Source organism: Manis javanica, chromosome 6, assembly GCF_040802235.1.
Source record: "Manis javanica isolate MJ-LG chromosome 6, MJ_LKY, whole genome shotgun sequence".
NCBI classification, from domain to species: domain Eukaryota; kingdom Metazoa; phylum Chordata; class Mammalia; order Pholidota; family Manidae; genus Manis; species Manis javanica.
Window position 1 is genome coordinate 71,505,311 of NC_133161.1, and position 12,892 is coordinate 71,518,202.

General features: G+C 34.8%; 1 protein-coding gene across 17 annotated transcripts in view; it reads right to left on the reverse strand.

The window, feature by feature from the left end:
- Positions 1 to 12,892, reverse strand: part of AKAP9 (A-kinase anchoring protein 9) — a 209,264-nt gene that overhangs the window by 170,325 nt on the left and 26,047 nt on the right. For 16 of the 17 annotated variants that reach the window (XM_037019808.2, XM_073238857.1, XM_073238864.1 and 13 more), the window contains exons 2-3: positions 5,259 to 5,516; positions 2,455 to 2,499 (exon numbers count right to left, since the gene is read on the reverse strand). In XM_037019808.2, coding sequence (XP_036875703.2) covers positions 2,455 to 2,499; positions 5,259 to 5,516 — 303 coding nt within the window. Of the gene's footprint in view, positions 1 to 2,454; positions 2,500 to 5,258; positions 5,517 to 6,721; positions 6,865 to 12,892 lie in introns of all 17 variants that reach the window. The other variant, XM_073238861.1, reaches the window with a different exon arrangement.

The following is a 12,892-nucleotide window of genomic DNA, read 5'->3' on the forward strand; positions in this document are numbered from 1 at the left end:
GAATGTAAATTAGTTCAACCATTGTGGAAAGCAGTATGGAGGTTCCTCAAAAAGCTCAAAATAGAAATACCATTTGACCCAGGAATTCCACTTCTAGGAATTTACCCAAAGAATGCAGCAGCCCAATTTGAAAAAGACATATGCACCCCTATGTTTATCGCAGCACTATTTACAATAGCCAAAATATGGAAGCAACCTGAGTGTCCATCAGTAGATGAATGGATAAAGAAGATGTGGTCCATATACACAATGGAATATTATTCAGCCATAAGAAGAAAACAAATCCTACCATTTGCAACAACATGGATGGAGCTAGAGAGGGTATTAGGCTCAGTGAAATAAGCCAGGTGGAAAAAGACAAGTATCAGATGACTTCACTCATGTGTGGAGTATAAGAACAAAGAAAAAACTGAAGGAACCAAACAGCAGCAGACTCACAGAACCCAAGAATGGACTAACTGTTGCAAAAGGGAAAGGGACTGGGGGATGTGGGTGGGAAGGGAGGGATAAGGGGGAAAATTGGGCATTACGATTAGCACACACAATGTAGGGGGGGCACGGAGAAGGCAGTATAGCACAGAGAAGACAAGTAGTGATTCTACAGCATCTTACTACACTGATGGACAGTGACTGTAATGGGGTATGTGGTGGGGACTGATGATGGGAGGTATCTAGTAACCACAATATTGTTCATGTAAGTGTATATTAATGATACCAAAAAAAAAAGTGACGTGACTAAGTTCATACAGCCTGGAGGTGATTAAGCTGAAATATCAACACAAGACTTTCTAGTTCTGAAGACCCCGCTCCTTAGGTATGTAATGTAGCAAAGGGAAGTGTCTTTCCTGAAACTTTTGTTTGAAAAATAAATATATGTATGCACAGGAATAGATTTATTCATATACATAATTCTTCATGCACATAACTGTACACATATGAACTATATATGCAAATATATATAATTATACACACAGACGAAAAATATATTTCTTATTAAACCAGGGTCAACAGTTGTAGCTTTTCTATGTAGGGCTCATATTTAATTATTTTTACCTTACTTTGAAACAATCACACTTATTAGGTATCAGAGAAAGTTTTGGTACATTGTTTTTCTATCTCATAGTCTTCCCATTTAATTTAAAAAATCAAGGCAAAAAAAAAGTCTTACTGTAAGAATAATTTACATTTATTATTAATTATATTTTCATGAAGAAAACCTGATAACCACAGTATTTAAATGGCATTAGCTTCTGAATCTGTATTAATAAAAATTTTATTTTACTGCTTTATCCCAAGTGAGAACATTTTAATAAATATCATTGATATGTATGAGATGGTCTGACCTGTAGCCACTTGGCTTACAAAAAGGCACTCTGGTGTGAAGAAAAAAAAAATGCACTTGGTGGAGTTCTGGAGTGCCCAAAAGACATAGATCATTAAAGCAACAAATCATCTGAAACTTTCAATCAAGAAAGGCAAGGTGTGAGAATGAAGGCATGGTAGAAAGAGAAAGAACTGTGGTTTTCATATATAAGCCCCAAATTTAAGTCACGAGAGCAGATTCTCTGAATGGCAAGCTTTGATTTTAAAATTGAGGTACTTCCCATAGAGACAATTCTATGCACCCTAAATTGGGCAGAAGTTCATTTATTTAATGTTGGTTAATTTACTTTCTGGACCAGCTTACTAGTATGTCTATTCCCAACTTTTAACCACATTAAACTTTTGAAGTGTCAAAAGTTTTTACTCCCATTAGCAATCCAAAACAGTAATACATTCATTTAAAAATATGAAGTTATTTGTTTTCTATTAGAAACCTACAATAAATCAAAACTTATGGAATACATTGAGTTGCTGAACCATTCAGAGGAAGAAATAATTTTCCACAAATTCTGGACCAAAGAAATGATAACCATATTTAAAAGAATAAGAAAAGATAACAAAAGGATATGTATTTATTACTGAAACATAAAGAAGGTACTTCCTAAAGTGGTCACTGCCTACCTTAGCTTTTATCACCTAAATGAAAAAATCACTATTGCAACATTAATTTCAATAAGTGAATTTATATAGTTATCTAGAATTCAAGCATCTATAAAGAGCATTACTCAAATGAACTAGCCTATATTATTCAATGTTTACTGTGTTAAATATGGATTCCTTATAATGATCATGTACCCTAGAACTCAATATTGAACTTTCCCTAGAAACTAAAACAAGGCCTAGGCCTTATCTAATTAAGGACCAGGCTATAAAAACAGAATTAAGACCTCAGTTAATAATCTGAAAAAAAAATACATCAGCAAGACATAATCTTTAAGTTTTCTAGGTCATTTACATATTTTGCTATGCTATATTTTATTATAGTTATAAAAATACAGAAGCATGTGAGTTTAAGAAAATAATATTAGTATCAAGAGTAATATAAAATGTCAATCAATTGTTTACTCTTACCTCTGAACTACAATCATCTGCTGTGGTTGAAATTTCACTTTCTGGCTGAAATAAAAGTAAAAACCGATTACATTAAGTCCTTTTACCTCCCTCAAACACTGTACTTTATTAACCCATTACTATTGGTAATATGATAGAAAAACTCACATAAAATTATCACAAAAAGTATTTAAGTTATTTAAATCTTTAAAATTTTCATTCTGATTATGAATCACAATAGCTAAATAACTTATCTAAAATTCATCACCAGGTATTTTTCAAAACATAAAAGTATTAGGAGGTACTTTCACCTAGGCTCTTTTAAACACTACAAATCATTTGTAAGACAAAAGCACCAAATGAAATATCCCTCTAATTCTTGTATCTCCTTTATATCAAAGAGAGTCCTAAAATGTTCCCAAAAGTCCAATTTCTTCAAAAAGAAGATTCAGCATACCTTGATGTTACAAAAGCAGTAACTTGAAAGTAGCAACCTTTGTTGTTAGTAACACTTCTTGCATACAAAGCACTTTTGAGGACATTTTTGTTTCATCCTTACATCCTTGGGATTTGGGTATGAAATGAATGTTTTTTCCAAGCTTTCCTGAGCTTAAAAGTACTTGGAAGTGCCAAAGAGGAAACCTAAATTCTCACTGTTTTCACAGTTCAATATTTCAGCTAAAATAAGAATCTAATTTTACAAGTGAAAAAAGAGACCCAGATATTTCACCTTTCCATTCAACAAACATGAATCATCGATTGGCTCCTTTTACATCTAGACTTATGAAAATTTTATTCATCATTCAAGACCCAGTTCTAAGTCTACTTCCCCTATGATACAGTAACTAACATCAACAACAGAAATTAGGTTACCCCATTCTAAAATTCGGTAGCAGTGGTTCCTTATGCGGTCTTCTTTTAAATCTAAAATATTTTCAAAATACAAGGCCTCATGATTCATTCATTTAATGCCTTTTAAACAGGCATTGACTAAATGCATATAGTGTACAAAAACTGTGCTACTGAGGATAAGGTGGAAAATAAGACACACACTGCACTTGAAATGCTGAAACTCTAGTAAGAGCCCAAATACTGATTTGTTATGCATAAAAAGGTAACAAATACATCTTCAAACCAAATCAAGAACCAGAGTTGCCATATTTTATTATTTAAAAGGTCTAGATTTCCACAAAAAAATACAAGAGACATAAAGCAATATGCAAGTATGTCATATACAAGAAACACAGTGGTTACTAGAAACTGTCCCTGAGGAAACACAGATGCTGGACTTAACAAACACTTTAAACTAGTTATTTTAAATAACCATATAAGTGAAGAAAATAAGATTAAAAAACTAAAGAAAATTGTAAGAATAATGCCTCACCAAATAGAGAGTATCATTAAAGAGAAAGAACTTATAAAAGAACCAAAGAGAAATTCTGGAGTTAAAAGTAAACAAAACTGAAATGAAAAATTCACTAGACATGCTTAACAGCAGATCTGAAGAGGAAGAAGAAAAAAATCAGCAAGCTTTAGTTGAAATTATGCTGTTATAGGAAAAGGAAGGAAAAAAAAAAGAAAAAATGCCTCACCAAATAGAGAGTATCATTAAAGAGAAAGAACTTATAAAAGAACCAAAGAGAAATTCTGGAGTTAAAAGTAAACAAAACTGAAATGAAAAATTCACTAGACATGCTTAACAGCAGATCTGAAGAGGAAGAAGAAAAAATCAGCAAGCTTTAGTTGAAATTATGCTGTTTTAGGAAAAGGAAGGAAAAAAAAAAGAAAAATGAACAGAGCATCAGAGATTAGCGCAACAATATCAAACATACTAACATATGCACAATGGGAGACCCAGAAAGGGAGGAGAGAAGGGAACAGAAAAAGTATCTGAACATACAATGGCCAAAAACTTTCCAAATTTGATTAAGAATATTACTCTTCACATCCAAGATGCTCAACAAACTCTAAGTAGGAAAAATTCAAAAAATCCACTCTTACAGTGAATCTTTACCAGCACCCCTAAACTCCTGAATAAAGCTAAAACCCTTATATATCTAAATTTTGTTTCTACATAAATATGCCAGGGCACAATACAAATTACAGTCATCATCTGCCTTGTCCAGCACATTTCTCCTAACCAGCCCAAATTTTCTATTCCTCCTTGTCTTAGTTGGTGGCTCTACCCTCCACCATTCCAATCCACTTTTAACTTCTCCTTCATTACCTTATTCAAAAAAATCACATAGCTAAGGGAAAGAAGAAAATTTGCATTTATTAAGAACTTTCTATGTGCCAGGTGCAATCTCCTGCCCCTCACCATTATCATCATTCCATGACTTGGTGACCCATTTAAAAGTAAACTACGTATGGTTTCCAAATTACATCACTGATTCGTGTCTTTGCAAATGCTGTTTCTTCAGCACAGAGGTTGCCTCCCTTATTTCTCTGCCTCTTGCTAACTCTAACTTATACTTTAAGGTTCAGTTCAATTATTTCTTCTAGAAAACTTTACCAAATAACATACATAAGGCTGATTTGGGCATTCCCCCAAATCACTGTAGTGTAGGGCACCATGTGCACTGTTGCTAATAGTGCTAAACAGAATACAAAGTCTATCTTCCATCTGCCTTCTCCACCAAACTGACTTTCCTAAAGGGCAGAGGCTTTCATATTTATTTTTGCATCCTTGGTGCATCACAGTTGGTCAATAAATGCTTGTTGAATCAAGTTTACAAAAACTGCACAGGGTACTAATGAGTATTATCATTACAACAACTTTCTACTTGGAATTCTAATGTTTAAAAATGTGGGTGAATACTTACTTCAATAGAAAAGACCTGGTCATGTTTGCTTATTTCTCCACTATGCAGAGTTCTCATTGTAGTGGATTCAGGAGTCATTGTTGATCCTACTCTCTGGGAACTATTTATGCATGTCTCATCACTCTGTGATTGCTCAATATTTAAAGCATGGTATACTGATGCATCATGTTTACTGCTTGAAGTTTTCCTCTTTTTTTTCTGCTTCTTAGAAGGATTCTGCCCATCAGATTGAGCTTTCCTTTGTCGAAACTGGGCAAGCTACAGAAAACACAGAAATTGTCATTACCATCAAAGATAATTTTTATCACCATTAAAAAGAAAGCAGCTTTGGTGTGACTTTTTTAAAAAAAAGCTCAAGCTATCACTAAAATGGTGACAAAATATAGGACAATTGTTACAGTTTTTAATATAAGAATGACTACTGAATTGCAAAGAATCAGTTATTTCTGAATGAAAACTAGTCACACATTGAGAAGAACTGAAAATGTCATGTCTAAAGAAAAAAAATCTGCCCAGATTGGGTAGAATAAGCAAAAACAGGCAATTTCATTCACTGTTTGGTTAGAGGATAATCTCGGAATGTGAGAACATATGAAAATCTAAGCACTCTAAATGCATTTTATTTGTGGAATTTCTGGAACTTCTACTAATTGATACTAAATGTAACTAATTCACACAAAAAGATTTAGCTATACAAATGATCACTGCAGCCTTGCTTATAATGGCAAAAATTAGAAATAATTTAAACATTAAACAATAGTGCTTCCCATCATCATCAGGATTTTTGCCATATCTTAGTACTTACACCTATCTTAGACCATTTACTTATTAACATGTTTTAACTAGTATACTTGTCTCATTTAAATTTATTTTAAAAGGAGACTTTCTATCCTTGGTATAACCAAAAAACCAGTACCACCTATGATTTCCTTTTTCAAAAAGAGTATACAGAAATGAATACAATGAAAAACAGTATTATTCTTAAAATTTTTGTCAGACATTGTTGCTGAAGGTTGTAAGAGAAATAGGCAGATTTAGAGGGATATTAAGGACATATGAACATCAAGCAGACTTTTGTCCTATCATAGCTGATGGACTTAAAAGAAACCTGGAAAGGTAATAACTTTCTAGTAACATTATCAAATGTTTCTTGACACTACATCAGAATCACCTAAAATACTTTACAACCACCTAAAATCAGAAGCATGCATTACATATATAGGAACACTAGACTAATTCAATTAAAAAATATTAATACAAAGCATTATTAATAATAAATATGTTTATGCCACAGTAGATATAAAATAATATTGCATTATAATCTTCTTTGATAAAAGGAAAATTATGTGCATCCCTTAATGAGACAAGATACTCCTCAGGTAGTCTTCAACAATTCTAAGAAAATTGAACTTTAATAACATTATACATACAGGCACAAATTCTGGAAGAATATAACCATATACCTTTGGTCTGGCTCTGGATTTGAGATTATAGATATTTTCCTTTATGCTGACTTGAAATTTCCTTCTTTATTAAGTAAATTTTCTAAATATTATATGAAGTAACTACTAACCACCAATTTCTAAATTTGAGTTCTGTGATCATTCTGAGAGGAGAAAACAAAAGCATAAGAACAGGTGTAAGTCCCCTGGTAGGAAAAATATGACAATATTAATTACATAACTATAGATTACATAATTTCTTTAGATACAAAGTATTAAATCAATCTTAATAATGACGTTGATTTCATTAACTATCAAAATAAGTAACACCAGTACTATAGAATAACAGTATGTTTTATACTTTTTTGTCTACTGTAGATGAAGTATATAGTGTTCACTTAATAAAGATGTCTAATTTATAAATCTAAAATATTGAACCTGACCTTGTAGAATATAAAAATATCTCACATTTAAATTTTTCTTCCCAGTTATTTGGCAACTAGTCAGTTATTTACCTCAAGTTCTGCTTAAGGAACAGATGCAAGACCAGTTGCCTCTATTTGTGCATTATTTAGTTTCTGGAATGCATTTAAACTACTTGAAGGATAGCAAATTCACTTTTAAAAATAAACCAAGTGAAACACTAACTTACATTATCTCTAAATAGAATCAAAAGTCTAGGCATATCATTTTGAAAATATCCCTCACAGAGAATGCAAAACCAAGAAAAACATGAATAATGGCATTCCTGGTATTTATGCTGTATTTCAGAAACTTCTTAAAATCCCATGTCATCTGTATTAGAAAATAAATTCAGTAAGCAGACACTACCAAGACAAAGATGAAGATCCTGTTTAAGATTCTAACTCTGCTAGGTTATGATTTATAATTTATATTTAGTATTTATTTATATACACAAATATATAACAAAGGAAAAAATTAAAACTGCATTATAAAGTGTTTGATTAAAAAACACCTTCATCTGAGACAACAATATACATTATTAAATGAGCCCAAATCAAAAAACTGATTGACAGATAGGTAGGGAATAAAAAGTAGAATGGTTACATTATCATGTTTAGAATCAATCACTTCTAAGGACATAAAATTACTAAGACATTATCTTAGGCCTGTTACTGATTATATGAAGCCAAACTATTTCTTCAGAACAATTAACCAGAAGGTAAACTACATGAGGGTAAAGACTTTTGTTTTGTTCACTGCCATACATTCAGTCTAGACCAGTACGGTATAAATAGAAATTTAGTGAAAAAAAGATAATTTACCTTTTACAAGACAGTTACCACTAAGCAATCATTTGAAACACAGTTCCAAGAAACTGAGAATTAAGATGATATAACTGGAACATCTAAACTCTACTTCATAAAGAAGTTCTATGGTCTTAGAATTAAAATGAGCAGTTAAATGAATTAAAACAGAATAATCCCTTTACCATAATCCCTCTCCTCTATGAGGCCAAAAAAAAAAAAAAAAGTCAAAATTAAATTTTCAGAAATAATGCTCACAATAGCATTTAAGCAAGAGTTCTGTTTCATAAAAATGTCAAAGAACAAGACCACATCACAAATCTAATTTCTTACAGCTATCTATTTTTTTATTTTAAAATCTGAAAAATGGCAACCTACTAGATAAGCAAGAATCAGAAACACTACTCAATCAGCTAATCACCTGATATTGAAATGATATACTTTAAATTACTGGGAAAACATTTATTCTAAAACATGCCAAAAATTTAGACTACAGCCATCTGTGTTTGTCATTTGGAAGCCAATTATAAACATGCTAACATATGTAGGCACAAAAATAGTTATAAGATTTACTGGAAAGATACTACATCCACATATCTAGTTCAGATCTCAAACAAGTATCTTGCCCTGACCACATATGAATATACAATTAAAGTGATTGATAATTTATTCCTTATACTCAATATACCTTATAACCTTGTTAAATGATCATTCTCAATAAAACAAGGATTTTTTAAGTACTACATAAAAGCATGCCAACTTTTTGTACCAGCACCTCAAAAAAACTACAAATTGGAATCTTTTGAGTGTTCATTGCATGCTTACTATGTGCCAGGCACTGTGATAGATATAAGTCAAAACATACAGTCTTAACAGTAGATCTTTTTAGTCTAGGCCAGCCTATTACTTCAGGGAGTTGTGAGAAACAAGTAAGATAAAAGTTAGTTGTGGGGCAAATGGCAAAATTTCCAGAATCTCCCACCTAGCCTTAGTTCATTTACATGGCTAGGTGTTTACCATCAATACGTGTTTACCACTGCAGACACCCAACAATCTGGGGCAAGAGGTGGAGAGAAAATGGCTATTCTCTCCTCCTCTCCATTCCTGGTATGTAATTGGGCTGGCTTCCTTGCCAGTTACCAAGGACCTCCGCATGAAGTTCCTCCCCAAAGAGGCCAGTAGAGAAGTAGAGTGCAAGCTGCGGCTGCAGGAAAATGGAGGACGGAGAGCGCATGCCACATCAAGAGGAGAGGGATGGAGGCAGGTATGGCTAAAAAACTCCAGCAACTGTAAGAAACAAAAGCCTTTCTCTCAACCTGCCTTTTTTCCTGGACTTACTTCAGTTTCACCAGCTTCACAGAGACTTGTCCCAGGCAGGGAACACTCTTCCCACAACCTGGCAAACTTGACTGGGCTATAACTTTAAAAAGGTGGTATTAGAAACTCTCTTGTCTGGATTTTCTGAAAGGAGGCATTCTGTAAGAGGTTTGGTGGTAGAGTTTTATATCTATGAAGGAAACAACTTGGTATATGACAGGTATTAAATAGTTCATTTATTTAGCAAATATTTACTGTCTGTCTATGTCCTTGTACTAAAGGCAGGGCAGGTAGGATGCATCAAACAGATTAAATTCCTACACTTAAAAACTGCAATGCAGGCAGAAATAACAAATTAAACACATACAAGCACACAAATTATCATTTCATGAGATAAAAAGTGCTTTGAATAATTCGCAACCACAATATAACTTGGTCACTTAGACGGTAGTACAGCATGGAGAATATATAGTCAATGATTCCATAACATCTTTCTACACTAATAGATACTAACTGACTAGACGGGGGTGAGGATTTAATAATATGAGTAACTGGGTACTGGATTAAAGATGACACCATGAAAAGTCAGACAGAAACCTCCTCCTCAAATGAAATATAATATGAAAATATAACAAATACATCAAATCATGAAAGAGCAACAGGAAAGAAGGCTGCAACAGACTGTCTACACCTGCTGGGGAAACCAGCAGACCTCAAGGACAAGTGTAAGGTACCAAAGCCATGATCCGGAGGGACCCAAGCCCTTCCCCTTTCCCAGTTCACCAGAGGGAGGAAGAGAAACAGCACGGGTAAGGGGTGGAGGCCAAGGACTGCTAAATACCCAGCCCTGGAGATCTGATCTGGAAGTACAAACCTATATTACATGGTGCTCTCGAGATTGCTGGGATTAGAAAGTTAAGACAGGCAGAATACTGAGAGAGACTGATATTCCAGCTGCTTGTGGAAGACAGGGATCCACATCTGGCCGCTCAGGGACAAAAGAAAGGCTGAGAGATTACCTAATAGCGAGAGGGCTGCTAAAGGGGCAACGACTGGACAGAGCTTGCGCTCAGGAAAAAGCACAGGTGGACAAAATTGTCCAGGTGCACTGTGCCCAAAAGTTTGGGAGCTTCAGGCGTTCCATCCCCCTGGTTGGCTATGCAGGTCCAATGCCTCCCAGGGTGATACATAGCCTGCTACACACTCTTCCTGGCTGGTACTGGCTCCCAAACCGGCTGGCCCGCCATTGCACCAGGCCAGCCATAGGGCAGCCCTGCCTATGGTAGCTACAACTGCAAAGTATACAGGCTTCTCCCTGCATGTTTGACCCATTGGCCCTGGCAGTGGAGACAGGCACAGCAGCCAGGAGGTAGGAAAGTCTTTCCTCCTGACAGGCAACAGCACTGCTCACCTTCCACCCCCATCACTGCTCGAGGGGCTGAGCAGCTCCAGAGAGTAGAACTTCTGGGTACTAGAGGGTACCACATACAAATATGAAACATCAAAGGAAACTGATTCAAACCAATATACCACAAACATCAGAAAGAGGGCCAAGTGAAACTGAACTCATCAACCTCCCTGAAAGAGATTTCAAAACAAAAATCATATACATGCTCATGGAGCTACAGAAAAATATTCAAGAATTCAGGGAAGAATTCAGGAACAAGATACAAATGTTCAAAAATACAATATCTGAAAAAACCATACACTGGAAGGATTTAAAAGCAGATCAGATGAAGTACAGAAGACAGTAAATGAAATGGAAATTAGAGAAGAGAAATACAAAGAAGGTGAGGCACAGAGAAAAAACGATCTCTAGAAATGAAAGAATATTGAAAAAATCGTGACTAATCTAAACTGAAAAATATTCACATTACAGGGGTACCAGAAGAAGAAGAGAGAGAAAAAGGGATAAAAAGTGTCTTTGAGGAGGTAATTGCTGAGAACTTCCCCAACCTAGGGAAGGAGATAGTCTCTCAGGCCATGAAGGGGCACAGATCTCCCAACACAAGGGACCCAAGGAAGACAACACCAAGACATATCATAATTAAAATGGCAAAGATCAAGGATAAAGACAGAGTACTAGAAGCAGGCAGAGAGGAAAAAAAAGATCGCATACAAAGGAAAACCCATCAGGCTATCATCAGACTTCTCAGCAGAAACCTTACGGACCAGAAGGGAGTGGCATAATGTATTTAATGCAATGAAGCAGAAGGGCCTCAAACCAAGAAAACTCTACCCAGCAAAATTACCATTAAAATTTGAAGAAGGGATTAAACAATTTCCAGATAAGCAAAAGCTGAGAGAATTTATCTCCCACAAACCATCTCTACAGTGTATTTTAGAGGGACTGCTATAGATGGAAGCGTTCTTAAGGCTAAATAGCTGTCACCAGAGGCAATATAACCACAGTAAAGAAAGTAGACCAATTAATTACTAAGCAGATGCAAAATAAAATGAACCACCCCTAAAGTCAATCAAGGGATAGACAAAGAGTGCAGAATATGATACCTAATATACAAAGAATGAAGGAGGAATAAAAAGGAAAAAAAAAAAGAACCTTTAGATTGTGTTTGTAACAGTATACAGAGTGAGTTAAATTAGACTACTAGATAGTAAGGAAATTACCCTTGAACGTTTGATAACCACAAATCTAAAGCCTGCAATGGCAGTAGGTACATACCTATCGATAATCACCCTAAATGTAAATGGACTGAATGCACCTATCAAAAGCACAGAGTCACTGAATGGATAAAAAAACAAGACCTATCTATATGCTGCTTATAAGAGACTCACCTCAAACCCAAAGACATGAACAGACTAAAAGTCAAGGGATGGAAAGAGATATTTTATGCAAACAACAGGGAGAAAAAAGCAGGTGCTGCAGTACTAGTATCAGACAAAATAGACTTCAAAACAAAGGAAGTAATAAGAGACAAAGAAGGTCATTACATAATGATAAAGGGGGCAGTCCAACAAGAGGATATAACCATTATAAATATATATGTACCCAACACAGGAGGACCAACATATGTGAAACAAATACTAACAGAATTAAAGGAGGAAATAGAATGCAATGCATTCATTTTAGGAGACTTCAACATACCACTCACTCCGAAGGGCAGATCAACCAGACAGAAAATAAGGAAACAGAGGAACTCAACAACACATTAGAACAGATGGACCTAACAGACATCTAAAGAACACTCCACCCAAAAGCAGCAGGATACACATTCTTCTCAAGTGCAAATGGAACATTTTCAAGAATAGATCATATACTAGGCCACAAAATGAGCCTCAGTAAGTTCAAAAAGATTGAAATTGTACCAACCAACTTCTCAGACCAAAAAGGTATGAAATTAGAAATGAATTACACAGAGACAACAAAAAAGAAGCCCACAAACACATGCAGGCTTAACAACATGCTCCTAAATAATCAATGGATGAGTGACCAAATAAAAACAGAGATCAAGCAATATATGGAGACATATGACAACAACTCAACACCGCAAAATCTGTTGGATGCAGGACAGCTATGCTAAGACGGAAGTATACTGCAATACAGGCTTACCTCAGGAAAGAAGAACAATCCTGTATGAACAGTCTA